General features: G+C 52.1%; 1 protein-coding gene across 2 annotated transcripts; it reads right to left on the bottom strand.

The window, feature by feature from the left end:
• Nucleotides 1-1,093: 1,093 nt before the first annotated feature.
• HAS3 (hyaluronan synthase 3) lies at nt 1,094-13,715 on the bottom strand. 2 transcript variants are annotated; one of them, XM_080643585.1, is made up of 4 exons: nt 13,694-13,715; nt 9,256-9,891; nt 5,610-5,711; nt 1,094-4,594 (listed from the first exon to the last, which is right to left on the bottom strand). In XM_080643585.1, the coding sequence occupies exons 2-4, from the start codon at nt 9,889-9,891 to the stop codon at nt 3,671-3,673; spliced, it is 1,662 nt and encodes a 553-aa protein (XP_080499711.1). In that variant the 5' UTR covers nt 13,694-13,715; the 3' UTR covers nt 1,094-3,670. The 2 variants fall into 2 exon arrangements, with proteins under 2 accessions (XP_080499711.1, XP_080499710.1); XM_080643584.1 differs by lacking the exon at nt 13,694-13,715 and adding an exon at nt 13,157-13,215.
• Between the last annotated feature and the right edge of the window lie 5,333 nt (nt 13,716-19,048).

Here is a 19,048-nt window from a genome sequence, read left to right on the forward strand (position 1 = left end):
TGCTTCTTTCTTGATTAAAGGTGAAATGTTATTTGTGGGACATGGACTATGGCAGGTGGGAATGATCCCAGCCTTGAGAGAAAGGATCTCTAGCCTTCCAGAAGCCTGCTGTGCTTTTGTCCCACAGCTTTCTGCCCCTTGTTTCTTGCTAGTTTCTTGAATTGTTCTTGTGGACTTTTCCTCAGGGATACATTGACCTGCAGGTCCCAATTCATATGTAGTTCCCTGCTCACCACTGGAGAATCAGCTCACTGCTCTAGAAATGTTGCATTGGTGAACGGACCATGCTTCAGCAACTCTGACCTGGGCAGCTTGGACCTGTCATCCTCTACTGCCATACCTTTCCCTGGGGGCTTGACACAGAACAGGGAGGTGGGCAGCCACTTTAAAGACCCACCAACTACAATTTCCACTTGACTGGCAGGTCTTGGAGTTTCCTTCCCTGGGACTTAGAGAAGGCCAGAATCAAGGCTCCACTGTTCATCCAACTCCCTCTCCACTGGTACTCCCAATCAAAGAACCTCAAAATTTAAACATGTGGATGGGATGGGGGAGGAGGGTGGGAGGGGTGGGGGTTGAAGGGAAGAAATCACTGTGCTTTGTTCAACCTGATGTGAAAGGATGGTTGGTGTTTTTCCTGCGTTGTATCTTTTCTTACTGTTTCTTTAATAAATGGGATGAGAGGGCTTCTGGTGTCACTCTGTTTTGTTACCTGTTCCACAGGGAAGGAAGTTAACCCATTGCTTTTCATGGTTTCAGCTTGGCCACAGTCCTGCATTATCTGACAGATAAAATACTTTCACTCAAGAAAAGAAGCAAGCTTGATTTTTAGCCTTAGCTCACTCCTCTGCCAGTAATTTCACCAAAGACCCTGCCCACCCTCTTCAATAAAAGTTATGCCACCATATGTGTACAATTATCATCAAAGTAGGCTTACTGTATTTCCCAGGTCCAGAGGCAGCTGTGACAGCTCGTCCTACTTCTGAGTGACATTCGAATTACTGCAACTATATTTCTAGCCCAAGTGCAACTTTTGAAAGTGGAATAAAGAGTCAGTTTTCATTAAGTACAAAAAGGGAGGAAGTAGCTCAGAGACAGCAGTATGAGAGAATCTTTATTTTGACAAATATGTGCAGTATAAAAAATTTGACCTGAAAAGTTAAAAAAAGCAGGTAAAAATAAATATGTTTACAAATTATTGTAGAAATAATACAAAAAAGACAGTTAAAATTCTCAATGAGGAAAAACCAAAATGTGTCCAATTGTATAAAGGCTCTTCCCTTGCAAGAAACAGGGATAAAGCTGAATACCCAGTTTGGTTTCACTGCTGAAAAATGTACAAAATAACTTAGAAAAACCAGTCGAGGTCAAACGTTGTGAGCCCACTATTGATATGCGGAAAGTTGATAACAGTGCAAGGCAGAGCTGATGGTAGGACAGCCAAGAGTTTTCCATCTGAGAGCCCATCCTATGTTACTCTTCGAGTGAAAGCTGAAGAAAAACAGCCCTTAGTGAAGTCTGAGCTCTGCAGTTGGCTGACCGGATTTCCTCCATTGCAATGCTCAAAATAGTTTACTTCTTGGCCAGCAAAAACACGGAAGAGTCGGGAACAACTGCCTTTGGCAAATGGCTGCTGCCTCTTCTAAGAGCCTTCATGGATTGGGCCCAACGTCACCCAGCAGTCTTATCAGAAACTTGAGGTCTGTGTGATGCAGCTATGTTGGCTGCACTTGGGAAACCCTTGAGTTCATGGGAGTTGAAGGAAAGCACCAGGGTTTGCCAATCTGTGACTCAGCACACTGTTCCTTTGTAGGAAGCACCTAGGTACGCTAGAGACTTGCCCCTCCACTCCTCTCTACCTTAGTGCTTATTCTGAAGGGTTAGTTGGACCCTCTGAGAATGGACGTTTGGAGACAGCACACATGAGCAAGCAACCCCTAAGTCAGAGGCTTAGTCAAGATCCCAGGTGTCAAACCCAAGAGCTGAGAATAGTCTGTGGACTGCCAATCTCTAGAAAATGGCTTTCCCTCATTCCCCACCAAAAGCAGAAGGAAATAAAGCTGCCTCCAATGGAATGAGAAAGCAAGAACCTTAGGATTTAGGAATCAATTCCATCTCCTAGTTTGGTTTCTGGAAAGAAGCAAATGCAGTAGTGACTATCTGCAGCTTGGCTGTAAGAATTCCCTGGAGAAGCCACTGAGGAGAATGGACAGTCTCAAAAATGACCAGCTTGGATTTGAGGGTTCACTTAGGGAACACTGAAAAGCTTTCCATTAGAGACGATTATCAAGAATTGTAGCCTGGCCCTGGCTGGCTTGGCTCAGTGGATAGAGCGTTGGCCTGCGGACTGAAGGGTCCCAGGTTCAATTCTAGTCAAGGGCACATGCCCTGGTTGTGGGCTCCATCCCCAGTAGGGGGCCTGCAGGAGGCAGCCAATCAATGATTCTCTCTCATCATTGATGTTTCTATCTCTCCCTCTCCCTTTCTGAAATCAATAAAAATATATTTTAAAAAAAGAAAAGAATTGTAGCCTGAAAGTCATGCATGCTACCCAGCTGCCAAGGAATCGTCCCAAGCAGTTCCAAGATGGTAGCCAATTTGGTCAGAGGCTCCTAGTAGGTTTCCCCCATGTGCCGAGGGCAGGCTTGCCTGTTACAGAGGAGCCTGTGAGAGTCCAGGGGCTGACTCACGTGCCACCTTGAGAAACTTACCCAGTGAGGAGGAGGGCAAAGAGGTGACTACATCACCTTGAAATCAGTGACGTGGCCATCTTAGGACTCAGCTGAATTTAAGAGGACTTCATGAGTACACAGGTTGAAATACTGAGCCCTCACTTCCTTTCTTAGTATGTTGGGGTTTAATCTCCCTGGTAGGTGACTGAAACATTTTCTCTCCTCAGCAGACAAGCTCATCTAGATGTCTAGGCAGTTTCCAGGTGGAATATATATAGGCCTCCATATAGCCCATAGCCTTGAGCACCACTACCAACCTTTGTTCCTCCTGGCAAGTTTTCCTTTTTAACATTCACATCTATGTACACTTAAAGCAGTTCAATGCTAACTCCCTGCTAGTTTCGCTCATCCTTGGGATGTGGAGATGTGGAATGGGGTACACATAATAAAGCACCATTCCTGTACCCTGTTTTCTGATGCCCAGAGATCAGACTTCTGGGCCTTGTATCTCAGGCACAATCTTATTGCATTGATAACTAGATTGAGGGGGAGACATTACTAGCTGGCCCAGATCTCAAATTCTCCCCCCACTTCTGGTTGTGTTCAAATGGGCTAAGAGAAACCCCTTCCCACAGCTGGCTTTGCTCACTTACCTATCAGAAGTTGCTACTGGTTGGAACTTACTGATTTAACATGCTTCTGAGTTCCCTCTGGATCCTGGGGCAGGAGTGGAATCTTTCCCAGAGACCACCGTGTAGCAGACAGGCAGCCTGAAAACATGTCTCCTCTACCACCCTGAGCTGGAATTGGTGTTGCCTTCCCTAAGCAGAACAGCCCTGGGCCATACTACAGTCACCTTTCTTTGCACTTCAGGGTTGTCCTTTGGACCATTAAGAAACTAAAACAGCATTCCCTCCTCCCTCCCACCCAGCTTTTCTCTTCCATTCCCCTTCCCTCCCTTACCCATTGCACTCTCCCGGCTCTGCTTGAGGGTTATGTCACACCTCCGCAAAAGCTAAGCTATACTGCTCTGGCTTCTTCCCACATCGCCGGGCAACAATGGCCAGATACAGCATGAGAAGGGCCACCCAGTAGCAGCCATACAGGATGGCTCCAGAGACAAGGAAGGCTAGCTCCGTCTCACTGAACAGATCCTGGCAATAAGCTGTGTACGCCAGTCCGCCCAGGAGGACTGCCACCCAGATGGACACAGGGATGAGGCCAATGAAGTTCACCACAATGGTTTTTCGGCCAGAGGTGCCCCAGCCGGATTTGTTGATGGTAGCAATGGCAAAGATCTTGGCTGGCAGGAGGCTGGACATATAGAGAAGGGAGTACAGGGACATGAAGATCATCTCTGCATTGCCCCGAAGGAAGCAGGCATAGGTAGCCTTGATAATGCCCACCAGCTGCACCGTCAGCAGGAAGAGGAGAATGTTCCAGATGCGGCCACGGTAGAAGAGCTGTATGACTGTGGCTATGAGGAAGAAGGGGAAGAAACCTGTGACCACTGACTCGTAGGTCATCCAGAGGTGGTGCTTATGGAACCACAGAGAGTTGTAGAGCCACTCCCGGAAGTAAGACTTGCTCCAGCGGGTTTGCTGGTTGAGCCACCGGAGGTACTTGGTGGGCGTTTCTGTGAGGCACTTGGAACGTGCTGTGTATTTAGTCCTGTAGCCCAGGCTCAGGACTCGGTTGGTGAGGTGCCGGTCATCCCCAAAGCTGCACTTGCTGCCTAGGAACTTCTGATGGTACCAATCTTCCAGGAATTGCTGGAGGAGGCTGTTGCGGTACATGCCCAACGGCCCACTAATACACTGCACACAGCCGAAGTAGGACTGGCAGGCCCGCTCCACGTTGAAGGCCATCCAGTACCGCACACTGCTCAGGAAGGAGATCCATGAATCATACTTGTTGAGGATCTGTAAGGGAACCATAGATGCTGGGCCTCCACACCTGAGACCATGAGACCCAGGAGACACACACCAGAGACCAGGAGGCCTCCCTACCCTGAGTTCCTAGCCCATTGCTCAAATTCCTGGCCATCAGTCCCAGCCCAGCCATGGCTGGGAAACCCGAGGCTCAGAGGAGAGGAGCCAACCACACTCTCTCTCCCCAGCACTAGCCCCAACTCTCCACTGTGTCGTCTGCATGGATTGTCCCAGTGAAGTTACTCTAGCAGTCAAAGCCACCTTCAGTCTCAGGGGGCAGCCTGTGGCAGTGATAGAGAGAAGGCCTTGAGAAAGATGCAAAGCAGCACCCAGTCACCTGTCCTGACCCTTCAGTTGGAAAGTTTATTGGGAAGGTCTGGTATGTTACGAGCAGTACCCTCTGGAAGAAGCTATTGCCCCTTATTCTGACCACATTGCCCAGAGCTCCTCAGAGCAATTAACCCTAGAGCAAGGTTTTCTCTAGGGCAGCCGTGGGCAAACTATGGCCCGCGGGCCGGATCCGGCTGTTCTATCCGGTTCTCTTGCTCTCCCCTCCGCTCCTTTACTTTGAATTTATATTAGTTCACACAAACACTCCATCCATGCTTTTGTTCCGGCCCTCCGGTCCAGTTTAAGAACCCATTGTGGCCCTCGAGTCAAAAAGTTTGCCCACCCCTGCTCTAGGGTCTAACTTGAGAGGTGCTTGCTGTTTTACCAAATAGGAAGCACCTTGCAGGATCAATGGGCTCAGAATGGTGTGCCCCTCCCAGCAACATAGGCTCTCCACACACCTGGTAAGTAACTTTCTCCCCTCAGGTTTAAAAAGGGCAGGAAAGGAGTTGCATTGCAAGTGAACCCTTTGAAACTGTCAAAAAGGGATATTCCCCCCTACCCCCAAAAGTACTAGGAAGCCAAGATGCCCACTTCCCAGACATCCCATCGGATTAGAAAGCTAAAAGAGTCCAGCCGCCCACCCCCCGCCCAGGAATCCTTGGTTACTTCTTACTTGGACATCTCCCCCAACGCCTCCTACTTGGGGGTCCTCCTCCAGGACTCGAAGCATCTCGATGGTGCAGGCTGGGTCCAGGACAGTGTCAGAGTCACACACCTGCAGAGGGAATGCAGTGTTAGCCCGTTTTGACCTCAGTCCATTCACAGCCTGAGGGACATAGCCCCCTTTCATATGGTTCACTTCTGGCCACTAGCTAAGAGATCTGTGCCAAATAGAAGGGGTGAGAGGAGCAACAAAGGAAAGTAAGGAAAAGAAGAGTTCGGATACCAGGCTTGACAACCACTAGCGGAGAGAGAAACCCAGGAGTCTGTCAATGCTGGACCTGGAAAGGGAGAAATGCTTTGTACTGGACTAGTCTTTAGCCTCTATGAGGCCAGGCTCCTGAGAACTCAAATGCAGGCACAGTGCCCTAGACCAAGGCCAGTAGACACACCTCAGAAGGCCAAGCTATTGCCAGAGGCTGTTGCCCAAAACTATCCCATAAGAATTTTAGCAACAAGGTCTTCCCTGTTTCAGCTTCTGGCCTCTGGATGATCCACAACCCAAGTGGAGGATGTATCTACGTCGCACCTCCCCCCACCCCCCGCCAACATGGCTGCCAAACCTTCAGAACTCCCTTGGCCGAGTCTCAGTTCAGGGCATAGTATGGCCAAGGGCTGCTCTCACCTGGAATATACTCTGGACGGGCGTGGAGACTCTGGTAGCAGCTGCCTTCAAAACCTGAATCAAATCCTGCCCCTCTGCCTTCCTTTCCTGGGAGGCTCATGGTCTGATTCTAACAGGTAACCCCGTTAGTTGAATCTGGGCTATGAGCACTTACCCTGGTGGCTGACTCCTTGTCTGTTTTCTATAAAATTACTGAGATGGTACAAAGAGCCCAGATAAATATTGGGCAAGGGAATTGGTTTTTTGACCTCTGAAGGAGCAAAGAACAGTATCCATAGATGAACCCAAACCCTGTTCTGCAAAAGCCCCAAATGCTTTAAATGAAGGTGCTGAATAAAAGCCATTAGCCTGTAGGAAGGGGGAGGCCCCCCAAGCTCCAACCTACCCAATGTTCTCTCACGATGTTGGAAGACACGGTGGCCACAAGCAGCAGAAGGCTGAGGGGGAACCAGGCAGAGCATCATACCTGCTCCCTCCTACCTCCCTACCGACACAGTCTTACATTCTGGTCCAGCTGGGAAGGTCCCAAGGAGCCTCGGTCAAACTCCCAGAGCCTCCTCAGCTTACAGACCAAGCTTCCCAGTGCTGTGGTCTCATGGCCACTTCCTGCCCTGACTCTAACAGTTCTTTATGCCGCTCAGCCGCCTTCACTACAGGAAGGTCTTCTAGCTGAGCAGGGCTAGAGAGGTCAGAGCTCTTGTGTTTCACCACTGCCCGGGGCAGGGTTACCGCCCACAGCGGGAAAGACATGCCCTCAGCAAGGCTGATAGAGGACAGGCTGCCCAGGGCAGTGATCCCAGAGCCCTACCGGGAAAGTCTGGCTCAGGTATGTGAGCCTAGTTGCTACTCCACCAGAACACACAGGAAATTATCAGGAAAGGAAGATGTGTAGCAGAGCAGGTTTGAGGGGAGAGGGGGGGTCCTGTGCTTCAAGGGAGTAAACGACAAAGTCACTGTTGCTGGAGCATGAGCCAGGGCTCAAGGGTTTTTGCTAACCCTTCTGAGCCCCCAGGAAAGTTTCAAAGGTCCTTTGACCCTAGATGAAGTGCAGAATCAAGACTGCCTCACATCCCCCTCCACAAGGCTGAGGAGGTCCTTGGGCCTAGGAACACAGGAAAAGATAAATGTATCAACTCTCAAGCAAAAATACAACTTAAAAAAAAAAACCCACCCCAAACAAACAAACAAACAAAATCTATGGAAAGCTAAATTTAGGTGGGAACGGTATAGAAAATTTAAATACTGGAGTACTTAACATGTTATCAGCAATACTGAGTTAGTACACAGGTGGGCTACCACAACAGCCACTACGCATTCAACCGATGGGCAAAACCTTCTGGCAAGTTCAGAGAAGGGAAGAAACAGGGGAATGGACAGCATGGATGCTGGGCCAGAAATGTGGGGTCCTGGGTATCAGTTTTGACTTGTTACTGAAATGTGTGAAGCTCTAATCAGTTCTCTCTAGGTTTTGTTATTTGAAAACTGGAGCTATTCAACCTTGTCCATCTAATAAAATTTTCAGGCTGGTGTCAGCGACCCCTTTGACTGGAAGCTAGGCAGGGTCTGGTCAGGGTTCTGGCCCTACCACAACTGCTGGGGAATCAAACTGTGGCATGGTTCGCACTTGTGTCCCTCTACTTTACACAGACACAGATTTGACACTGAGAAAGAAGGTAGGACTTTTTGGTCCATAACTAAAACAATATTTGAGTGCTTTCAAGCATGATGTCTTTTGCTCTTCACCACTTTTTTTAAGGTTATTTTTTAAAATATATTTTTATTGATTCCAGAGAGGAAGGGAGAGGGAGAAAGAGATAGAAACATCAATGATGAGACACAATCATTGATCGGCTGCCTCCTGCACACCCCCGACTGGGGATCGAGCCCACAACCCGGGCATGTGCCCTTGACCGGAATCGAACCTGGGATCCTTCAGTCTGCAGGCTGACACTCTATCCACTGAGCCAAACCAGCTAGGGCCACCACACTTTTTAAAAAATTGATTTCAGAGAGAGGAAGGGAGAGGGAGAGAGAGAGAAACATGGCTACGAAGGCAGAACATCGATCGGCTGCCTCCTGCACGGTGCCTACTGGGAATCAAGCCTGAAAGCTGGGCACTTGTCCCAACCAGGAATCGAACCAGTAATCTCTTGGTTATGGATCAACACTCAATCACTGAGCCATACTGGGAAGGATGTTCACCACACTTCTTTATGAAGGGCTCAGCCCCAGGTTGCCAGTGATGAGGCAGTATTGCACAATGAATAAGAGCAGATGTGAGTCCTAACCGGTTTGGCTCAGTGGATAGAGCGTTGGCCTGCAGACTGAAGGGTCCCAGGTTCGATTCCAGTCAAGGGCATGTACCTTGGCTGCGGGCACATCCCCAGCAGGGGTTGTGCAGGAGGCAGCTGATCAATGTTCCTCTCTCATCGATGTTTCTAACTCTCTATCCCTCTCCCTCCCTCTGTAAAATAATAATAATAATAATAATAATAATAATAATAATAAAAATTAGTAGATGTGAGGCAGATTGCCTGGGCTCTCATCCTGGCTCTGCACCTTACTACTGAGTGACATGAGGCAAGTTACTTAGCCTCTCTGTGCTTCAGGTTTGCCTTCTATGAGAGAAGGTGACAATAGTACTTATCCCCGAGGAGCATTATGAAGATTAAAAGAGTTAATATGTATGAAAAGCCTACACTAGTGCCTGGTAAAAAGTAAATGCTACATATCTGTTTCCTATTGTTATTATTAGAACACAATTCACAAAGTTAAGTAACAGCAGAACCAGGGTTCCATCCCAGGTCTTTTTGCCCCCAGGACTGCTGTTCAGAACCATTATGCCTATTGTCTCCTTCAGTGAAGGGGAGGGATGTGCACACCACCAGGCACCTACTCTGGACTTGGAACTCCTGGAGGAGGGTATGCCTGGCTGGCTGGACATGTCCACACACTGGCAGGGGGGCACCCTTACCTGAATGTAGTCCACCGAATCGCCAAGGGCCTTGAACGCTGTGTACATGACCTCTCGCTTGCCTCCCCACTTCTGCATGATGCATGAGTAGGTGCTGGCTCGCACCACGTCCCGCACACGGTCCATACCGGCCTGCAGGCTGGCCTCCGTCTCACCCTCACCCGCCTCATGGAAGTTGCTGCGCCACACAAAGAAGCCAGCTTGCTCAGTGCCGCCCAGCACCTCGTGGAAGATGTCCAGCATGTAGGCATCCTCCTGCCGATTGCCGTCCACCACCATGACCACCTTGAGGTTGGGGAAGGCGATGCGCTGGGCGGAGCGCAGACACTTGCGCAGGTAGTCGGGGTCCTCCTGGTAGGCAGCGATGCAGAGTGCCACTGAGCGCCGCGGCTGGGAGGGCAGCTTCAGCGGCCGGCCTGCCCGCCTCATGTGCCGGTGCTCCAGGAAGGCAAACAGGCTCTGGGTGAGCAGGTGCAGGCCCAGGATGGCGCCGTACAGGCCGAAGGACAGGTAGTGCTTTTCTGTGTGGATGAACTGGTAGCCCGTCACGTAAGCTGCCAGGATGCCACCGAGCACTGCCAGGGCAAACAGGCTGGTGCCCACCACACGCAGGGCTGTCGTCAGCTGCACCGGCATCTGGTGGGAGAAGGCGGGAGATGTGGGGGTCAGGCAGGAGGCAGCATCTCCAGTCAGTGGGAATGGAGGCATTATCTCTGGGCCTGGCCCAGAACAGGGTAGATGACCCAGTAATCAAAACTATTTCCACGGAGCATGACTAAGACTACTAGGGGTCAAATCCCAGCCCTGACACTATCTGTGTGACTATCTTTTGTCCCTTAGTTAATTCTTCTGTAAAATGTGGGTTGTTGCACTAACCTCACAGCCTCTTTGAGGTTTAAATGGGTTACATAGGTAAAGCACTCAAAGTAGCATTATTATTGTTTATTGTTAGACAAACCAAAGCTGAAGAGAGCTACCTAGCTAGAAGATGACAGAATTGGATCTGCCTGACCCAAAATTCTTGAAGGCAAGCCTCAGCAGGGGTGAGCCTGAGGCACTTCTGAGCACATGAGGGGCCAGGGAAAAGGGAAGAAGATGAACAAGGAGGCAGCCAGTGGCCCAAGCTCCTACCTGCACTGTAACCTCCAGGGGATTGCACTCTGGGAGGGGACTATGCTCCAGTAAAGCACAGCCACCAATGAGGCCCGTAAAGAAGGGCCCTGCCGGGTGCTCAGGTGGTTGGAGCATTGTCCTGTCTACCAGAAGGTGTGGGCTCGATTCCCGGTCAGAGTACATGCCTAGGTTGCAGGTTCGATCACTAGTGGGAGCACAGATGGGGGAGGAGGGCAGCAGATCGATGTTTCTCTCTTACATCGATGATGTTTCTCTCTCCCCCTTCCTCTCTTTCTAGATCAATAGAAACATATCCTCAGGGAAGGATTTTTTAAAAAAGAAAGAAAGAAAGTGGGGGGAGGAGGGGAAGAGAGAAGAAACAGCAGGAAACAAAAAGAGGTGCCAGGAGAAAGAAAGAAAAAAAAAAAAGGAAACAGCTTTCCCTTCTCCAAACAGCAAAATCAGTAAGAGAAAGTTTCCCTGTGTTCTCTCCTTTCTCATCTTTTCCTCATTGACTTGAGAGTCAGGAAAGAAAGGGAAAGCAACTGGGAAAGGCAGACACGGGAAAGGGAGGGAAATGAGAGCCAGGGTGTGGACGCTCTCCTGGAAGCCCAGCGCTCAGGGCACCAAAGGGAACTGCAGCCACACTGCAGCGCCTGGAAGGGTGGCTGCCTGGGAAGCCCATCAACCTGGTCCTAGTGCCCGCACAGAGCCTTTGTGCTCGTCCCAGCCCGGCCGCTCCGGCTAACGCGGCCAGATTTCGTTTGCAACAATCAGGGCTCCCAGCATCTGTACTGTCGGAAACAGCTGTGTTTTAATGAAAAGAGCCTAGGACTAGAAAGACACCAGAAGACTTGTGCCCTACCACCTCCTGGCTGCCTGACCTTGCCAAGTTCTCTAACTTGGTATCTCCCCCCTACTGGGGGTTCTAATGGTTTCTTGCTCCATAGGTAAATAATTTCCTTAAAAATGGAAGCACTTCCAGCTATGATAGACTACCTGAGTGGGAAGGCTGATTGTAGGGGGGGGGGTGCCTGATCTGTGGAATCCCCTTTCCACCCCACCCACCCTCTACAGACAATGAGGTCTCACTTCCAAGCTTGCTCCAACTCTAGGTGTTACTGAAACCGTCCCCCGAGCCCCACCCCAACACCAGTACACCTTCTTGCCACGGGAACACACGGTCACTACCTAAATCAGCCTGAGATTCAGGCACCAGCACCATCCAGCAGCTTCAGTCCGGAAAGTGCTGTTGGCAGCCTCGCCTCTCCGGGAAGCGCGGCGTCCGGGCGCTCTGCCCCGCCATCCCGAGGAGCCTGCCGCGTGCTTCCTCTGCAGGGCTCCCTGGTCCCCACCCCACCCCCTCCTGGCATGCTCCTGCGGCCCAGAGGCCCCCAGACCCTGCCACCCACGGCCCAGGAGCGCCCCTGGCCCCCTATAGAGATTACATGCCGAGGGGGCGCTGCGGGCACTACTGCCCACCTACGATCTGGGAAAAGGCAGAGGGCTCGGAGGCCACCCAGCAACCTGCCGGCCGGTCGCTGGCGCACCGCCCCGGTGCAGTGCTGGAGGCGGTGCCCACCAGGTTAATGCAGCCGGGAAGGCTCTCGCCAGCTTCTCACCGCCGCCTGAGCCTCCCCTTCTGGGGAAGGCGGCGCCGGCCACACCCACGTGCCGGTTTCCCACGACCCAGGGCAAACCCAAGGAATCAGTCGGACCAGGTCCCATTCATCTCCCCGGGGCCCCAGCTACCGTGACAAAGTGTGCCTGCAGACAAAGGCGACGTCCCCGGTGTCGCCGGCGCCCTCCTTTCCCGGGTGGGACCCCCACACCCGGCGCAGTAATTGGAGGCACTACCCCGGCACCTCCTACCCCTTTGAAGACCAGGATCCTGTAGTCGGTGACCTCACGAACAATCGGACGCTGGTGTGGGCTCTGGCTGTGGTGCCCCTGCCCAGATGGGGGGCCGTGTCACCCCAAGCCAGCGTAGGGGAGCCCAGACCGCCTCTTGTCCCTGCACATTCCCCCTCCCCCCTTCGCTCAGAAGGGATTCGCAGGAGCTCGCCCCGGTAGGCTAATGCGCATTCGGCTTCAAGGACGCGCGGTTAGGGACGATCCCTAAGACCGACCCCCACCCCCGGCCGATAGAAGGAGAAAACCTCAACCAAGGGCGCACACCGCCTATCTACCCCCCGAAACTTTGCGGGGCTGCCCAGGCTGCAGCCTCTCCAGCTGACAGGTGTGCCCTGCAGCGGGGCCACACGCGGCGGGATGGAAACTTGTGCGCGGGGCGGGGGCTCTGTCCTCCCGGCCTCTCCGAGCCGGCAAGAGAAGGGAGCCCAGGCCAGCGGATACGCGCGGCCGTGGCCCAGCTGACCCGCAGGAACCCGGGCGCCCAGCGTCTTGGTGCCAGGACAGGTGCGACCCCGCGGGTGGGGTGGGGGAGGGAGAGACTCCAGCCAGCCTCGTGCCCCGCACCGTCGTCCGCCTCCTAATCCTTTCACAAAACAGGAGCCGCAAGGGAGGAAGGGAGGAGAGACTGGAGGAGGAGAGGATGGAGGAAGAAAGGGAGGAGGGGTCAGTGGGGAGGGGGCTGCAGGACCCGCCGCCAGGAAGCCGGGAGATGCCGCAGCCCTCAGCCCGCCTCCCGGCTCTGGACACGGCGCCCGCACATCCGGGGGAGCCGGTTGGAGTCCGCGGGGCACCGGTGGAGCCGGGCGCGCCCTCATCCTCGGCGCAGCCCCCGCGCTGCCCGCCCCTCCGAAGCGAGCACCGGGCCCGCGCTCACCGTGCCGCCGGCTGCCCACGCTCCGGTGCTCAGCAGGCCCGCGGCAGCTCCATGCCCCTCCTCCCGCTCCTCACCGCTGCCGCCGCGCGCTCCAACTGACTAGTGCCAGCCCCGCCGAGACGCCTTTAAGTACCGAGCGCGTCCCCGCCGGGAGATGCGCCCTCCTCCGGCCCTGAGGCCCGGAAAGTTGGGAAGAGTGGGAGGGCTCCCCCGAGGGCCGCGAGGGAGCACCCCCTTCTTGGCTCCGGCGGAGGGAGCTCCACGCGGCCGGCGCAGCGCGGGACGCCGGGTCCCGCGTGGACGCCGGGTCCCGCGTGGACGCCGGGTCCCGCGTGGACGCCGCTCCCCCGGTTTGCAGAGACTCGCAGTCTCTGCGCCTTCAAAAACCGGGTTCCTCCAAGCCCACCAAGGGCCGAGCTTCTCCGCGCTCGTCTGGGGTACAACGAGCTGCCCAGTGGAAGGCGGTCATTGCGCTCAACCTGGAACCTGGAGTTAACTTTCAGATAACCCGCTTTCTAAGCTTGGAGATGTACTCACCCTGGCAGCCGGTAGAAATGTCCCCCTGACTTCTGCACGCGAGGGGGCTGTTCCCTGTACAGGGTACTCTCTAAAACCAAGACAGCGGAACCTTCCTGCCGGCAAAATAAATAAATAAAAATAAATAAATAAAAGGCGCAGAGGCGAATAATTGTCAAATGGTCAAAGGTGTTAACAATTATGACAAGCTTAGCTTTGAATTCCGCAGTGGGGCGCTAATGACTTTAAGGTTGTTTGCAAAAGATGCAAATAGTCTTGTAAAAACCTCCAAGTTCCAGTGTCTTAAAACCAAAACCAATTCCTCTTCCCCAGTTATTCCCGACATCCATGACCTCTTAAATTCCGAACTGACCTTATCTGGGGCGGGGCGAGGGGGGGCGGCTTCCAGGTCCCTAAAATCTGGTGCTAGACTTGGGTGAGGTGGGGTGGGGTGGGGCTGGGAAGAGGTAGGGAGTTGTTAGCAGAGGAAGTTTAGAACCAGCTGAACACACTTTCTCAATCTCTGAAAAACTCGAGAAATTATAATTAAAGACTAGGAGAAAGTAAATGTACGTGTCCTTGAAGCACACCTGAGATAATTTCCATTTCTTTCCAAGCTGCCACAGATTTATAGGAACCTGAGTTGCAGTCTACAAGCTGCTCCTGTCAGAAGCACTAAGGGCCCAGGGACTTATTCGCCTGCCCAAGGGCACTCACTGTGGGCCACAGAGCTGACTCCTCAGTTGCCCAGGCAAGCAAAGGCCCCTGGCACACCCACCCCACCCACTCCCAGCTTACATTCTAGGTATCAAATAACTTTATGCTTTTGCTTGAAAAAACCATCACTAATGTGATAAATCATTTAAATATCCTTTATTATGTGCTTTTAAAAACGTACTGAATACACAATGGCAGTGTATTTTGAACTTAAGACTGGCCCTAATAAAAGCTAATCAACCCGGCCAGTGTGGCTCAGTGGTTGAGTGTTGACCTATGAAACAGGAGGTCCTAGTTGAATTCCTGGACAGGGCACATGCACGGGTTGTGGGCTGGTCCCCAGTGTGGGGCATGCAGGAGGCAGCTGATCAATGATTCTCTCTAATGATTTATGTTTCTCTCTCTCCCTCTACCTTCCTCTCTGAAATCAATATATATCTACACTAATAAAAGAGAAACATGCAAATTGCCATCACTCCGCTATGCTACCAGCCAATCAGTGATTATGCAAATTAACCTGAAAACATGGCGGCAGCCCCCCACTCGGGGCCTGTGGGGGTCCTAGAAGTCAGGCGCCAGAGCCTGAGGCTGGCTGCAGCTGGGAGACGAAGAAGCTGCCTGCCCCATGATCCCAGGCCGCAGCCAGCCGGAGAAGTTGCCCACAATGCATCCCAGGGAAGACAGAGAAGCCGCCTGCCTGCAATCCAGGTGCCAGCACCTGTGGCTGGCTGTGGCCTGGAAGACGGAGAAGCTGCCCACCCTGGGATCCTGGGCACCAGTACTTGCTGCTGCAGCCCAGGCGAAGCCACCTGCCCACCATCCCCTGTGGCTGCAGCTGGCCTGGGCACCTATGGCTGACCAGAGGGAGGGAAGCCCAGATCCCGGGTGCCTGTGGTCGGCTGGAGGAGGGAATCCTGGGTCCCGGATGCGGGGCCCAGGCAGAGGTGGTTAGGGGCAATCAAGCCAGCAGGGGAGCAGTTAGGGACAATCAGGTTAGCAGGCAGAAGAAGTTAGGGGCAATCAGGCAGGCAGGCGAGCAGTTAGGAGCCAGCAGTTCTGGATTGTGAGAGGGATGTCTGACTGCCGGTTATCTCCTGAAGGGTCCCAGATTGGAGAGGGTGCAGGCCCAGCTGAGGGACAACCCCCACTGCACGAATTTCGTGCACCGGGCCACTAGTGTGTGTATATATATATATATGTTCACACACACACACACACACACACACACACACACACACACACACTAGAGGCCCGGTGCATGAAATTCCTGCACAGGGGTGTGTATCCCTCAGCCCAGCCTGTACCCTCTCCAATCTGGGACCCCTCGAGGGATGTCTGACTGCCCGTTTAGGCCCCATCCTACCGGATTGGGCCTAAATGGGCAGTTGGACATCCCTCTCACAATCCAGGACTGCTGGCTCCCAACTGCTCGCCTGCCTGCCTTCCTGATTGCCCCTAACCCCTTCTGCCTGTCAGCCTGATCACCCCCTAACCACTCCCTTGCCAGCCTGATTGCCCCTAACTGCCCTTCCCTGCAGGCCTGGTCCCCCCCAACTGCCCTCCCCTGCCAACCCGGTCACCCCTAACTGCCCTCCTCTGCAGGCTTGATCGTCCCCAACTGCCCTCCCATGCAGGCCTGGTCCCTCCCATCTGACCTCCCCTGCTGGCCTGATCACCCACAATTGCCCTCCCTTGCAGACCTGGTCCCTCCCAACTGCCCTCCCCTGCTGGCCATCTTGTGGTGGCCATCTTGTGTCCACATGGGGGCAGTCATCTTTGACCACATGGGGGCAGCCATCTTGTGTGTTGGAGTGATGGTCAATTTGCATATTATTCTTTTATTAGATAGGACAGAGGCCTGGTGCACAGGTGGGGGCTGGCTGGTTTGCCCTGAAGGGTGTCCCGGATCAGGGTGGTGGGTTCCTGTGGGGCGTGGGGCAGCCTGGGTGAGGGGCCTGTGGTGGTTTGCAGGCTGGCCACGTCCCCCGGTGACCCAAGCAGAGGCCCTGGTATCTGGGATTTATTTATCTTCTATAATTGAAACTTTGTAGCTTTGAGTGGAGGCCAAGGCAGGCCAGGGATGCAGAAACTTGGCTTCCTCCATCACCAGGGGCAACTCAAGCCTCCTGCTCTCTCCAGCTCTGTGGCTGCCATCATTTTTGTTGGGATTTATCTATCTTCTATAATTGAAACTTTATAGCCTTAAGTGGAGGCCAAGGCAGGCCAGGGCAGGCAGAAAGCTTGGCTTCCTTCATTGCCGGGGAAACCCAAGCCTCCTGCTCTCTCCATGGCCTCAGCCATCTTGGTTGGGTTAATTTGCATACTCGCTCCTGATTGGCTGGTGAGTGTGGCTTGTGGGTGTAGCGGAGGTACAGTCAATTTGCATATTACTCTTTTATTAGATAGGATTTTAAAAAGCTAATCATGCACAGGGAGAGAGAAGCCCTTGGTTAAGTAAAAGGAGGGCTCTGGAGCCAGGTAGCTAGGCACTAACCTCAGTATTTCATCCTAGAAATGGGGTCCAGTATCTACTTCTCGGGTTTGTTATAAGGATTGAACAGATTGGCCGAGAGTTACGTGCTCAGTAAACGACATCCACTTGCCATGTTGTAGATACCACATGCCCATCCCGTCAGGATGTGACTGGAATTTCAGAGGCCCCTGTTCATGAAGAATGCCTTGTCTAGACTGCATTATGGTCTCACAGAGCCCTGGGCCACCTCCTCTACATCCTGGGGTGTCACAGAGCCTGAAGTTGCCAGAGATTATCTGATTCTATCTCCCACCCAAACTTGCAATCTTTAGGGGAAAAAACAAGCAGAGACTAGGCAGGGACAAAATGGAGTGTCTCGGCCTGCTGAGCAGTGACGACCCCATTTAAAGGAGATGTCCCTGTGAGAGGGAGGGCCCAGCATGGACAGGTATTCTGTTATCAAGAGAAGCCAGAAATCCAGATTTCTATGCGAAATCTCCTCATTTTTAAGTGTTAGAAGCTAATTCAAATATTGAAAAAATACATTCCACAGACCAGGCAAAAAATGTGTCTGAGTCATAGCCAACCAACCGGCTACTTGTAAGTGACCTGTTTAGAAGCATAAGGAATAGGGCAGCCGGTTTGGAAAGACCCCATCAGCCCTCAGGGCAACAGCAACATGACTTCTCCATAGCAAGTTGCCTGGGGCTGCTCCAGGGTCATCTCATGTTAATTTCGAAGGCTCCAACTTTGTCCCATTCTGCTCAGTTGGCTCCAGGGAATTTATAGGTGGTGGGCTGGGACCGCACAATTCAAACATCCTAAATGAACAGTGGGTCCAGTTGCAACATCATGAGAAAACACTCTGCCCATAACCAATTGGCTTTCCCAAGGGCGTAAATTTTCTTTCTTTCTCTCTCTCTCTCTTTTTTTTCTAATCTGCAGGGCCAGAGATCTGGTGTTATCGGGCAGCTTTACCTATGCCAGGGAAGGTCTGTCTATAATTAACATCCAGTTTTCGGTGCCCTGTTTACATTCATCTTCTCAGGAGTTGTTAGGTAGGGGGATCTTTAAGGGGCTGATCCAATAAAGCTCAGCTTTATCTCTGCTTACCACTGAGGATTTAGAAATAGGACTAATTCCATACCCAATCACTTAAAAATGTCAATTCAGATGTTGTGAATTGGCTTTTACTCAGGTTCCAGAGGATAAGCCTCCTATTTTGCTCAGTTGTAGACTTATTTGTACTTCATTTCAACATTCATTTAACAAACTCTGAGCTGCTCTGAGCAGATAATGGTACTTTGTCACTGGGAAGTTTCAGGCTGGTCCCTGCCATCTAGACAGTTATCCATGTCGAAGACAAATTCATACTTGAAAAAGTAAGTCACCATACAAGGCAGTTTATGAGAGAATCTAACTCGAGAGTTTGATAATTTTAGGAAAGAGATCTCTGTAAGCTGGAACGGACTAGACCGGGTTTCACGGAGAACTTGAGCTGACTGTGTAGAAAGGTAAGAACAGTCTAGCTGGGATAATAACACAGACCAGGAGCAGGTAGAGCAACGGGCGAGGTGTGTTGGAAAGACAGTAAAGAGAGGCCTGGATGAAACAAGGCAGTGAACAGTGTCTGCTGTACAGGAAGTGCCCGAGAGAAAGTCTAGCTGCTGAGGAAGATGCTAGGGACAGATTCTGGAAGGCCATGAATGACCAAATAAGGAGTTTGGATTTTATTGGGTAGAGATGGAGAACTATTGAAGACATCTGAGCAAGGTAGTAATAGACTGAAAGTACTGTTTGGGGATGGCTGCGTCAGTGGTATTTTGTGATAAGGATTAGGAATGGGGTTTAGGAAACCTGTTAGGAGGCAGATAAACCACAACACAGGGCTGAGATGGGACTGCAGTGAGGACTCTTGGTGCTGCCTTCAAGGAAGAGGGGTTGGGGCACAAGCAAGGGTAGAGGTGGAGGTATAATTTCTATAGTTTGGAAGGTTGAAAGGGTCATTCTCAAAGGTTTGGGGGGTTTGAGGCAACCGAAGCAGACAGTTTCACAAAGATTTCACCTTTCCACTGAATTTCAAATCCAAACTCATGAAAGGCTCAAATACCTTGCACCAATAGAAGCCGCCATTCAATCTCTCTTGTCATCACTGTTGCCTGAAGCCGTGGGACAAACCCTGCCAG

The sequence above is a fragment of the Plecotus auritus genome, assembly GCF_963455305.1.
Source record: "Plecotus auritus genome assembly, chromosome: 10".
Taxonomy (NCBI): Eukaryota; Metazoa; Chordata; class Mammalia; order Chiroptera; family Vespertilionidae; genus Plecotus; species Plecotus auritus.

Excerpts from the sequence above, each read along its gene's own strand:
- HAS3 (XM_080643585.1), bottom strand. The coding sequence starts at position 9,891 with ATGCCGGTGCAGCTGACGACAGCCCTGCGTGTGGTGGGCACCAGCCTG. Across the intron at positions 5,712-9,255 it reads ATTCGGTGGACTACATTCAG|GTGTGTGACTCTGACACTGT; the intron begins GTAAGGGTGCCC and ends TTCCCTCTGCAG. Across the intron at positions 4,595-5,609 it reads GCGTTGGGGGAGATGTCCAA|ATCCTCAACAAGTATGATTC; the intron begins GTAAGAAGTAAC and ends GTTCCCTTACAG.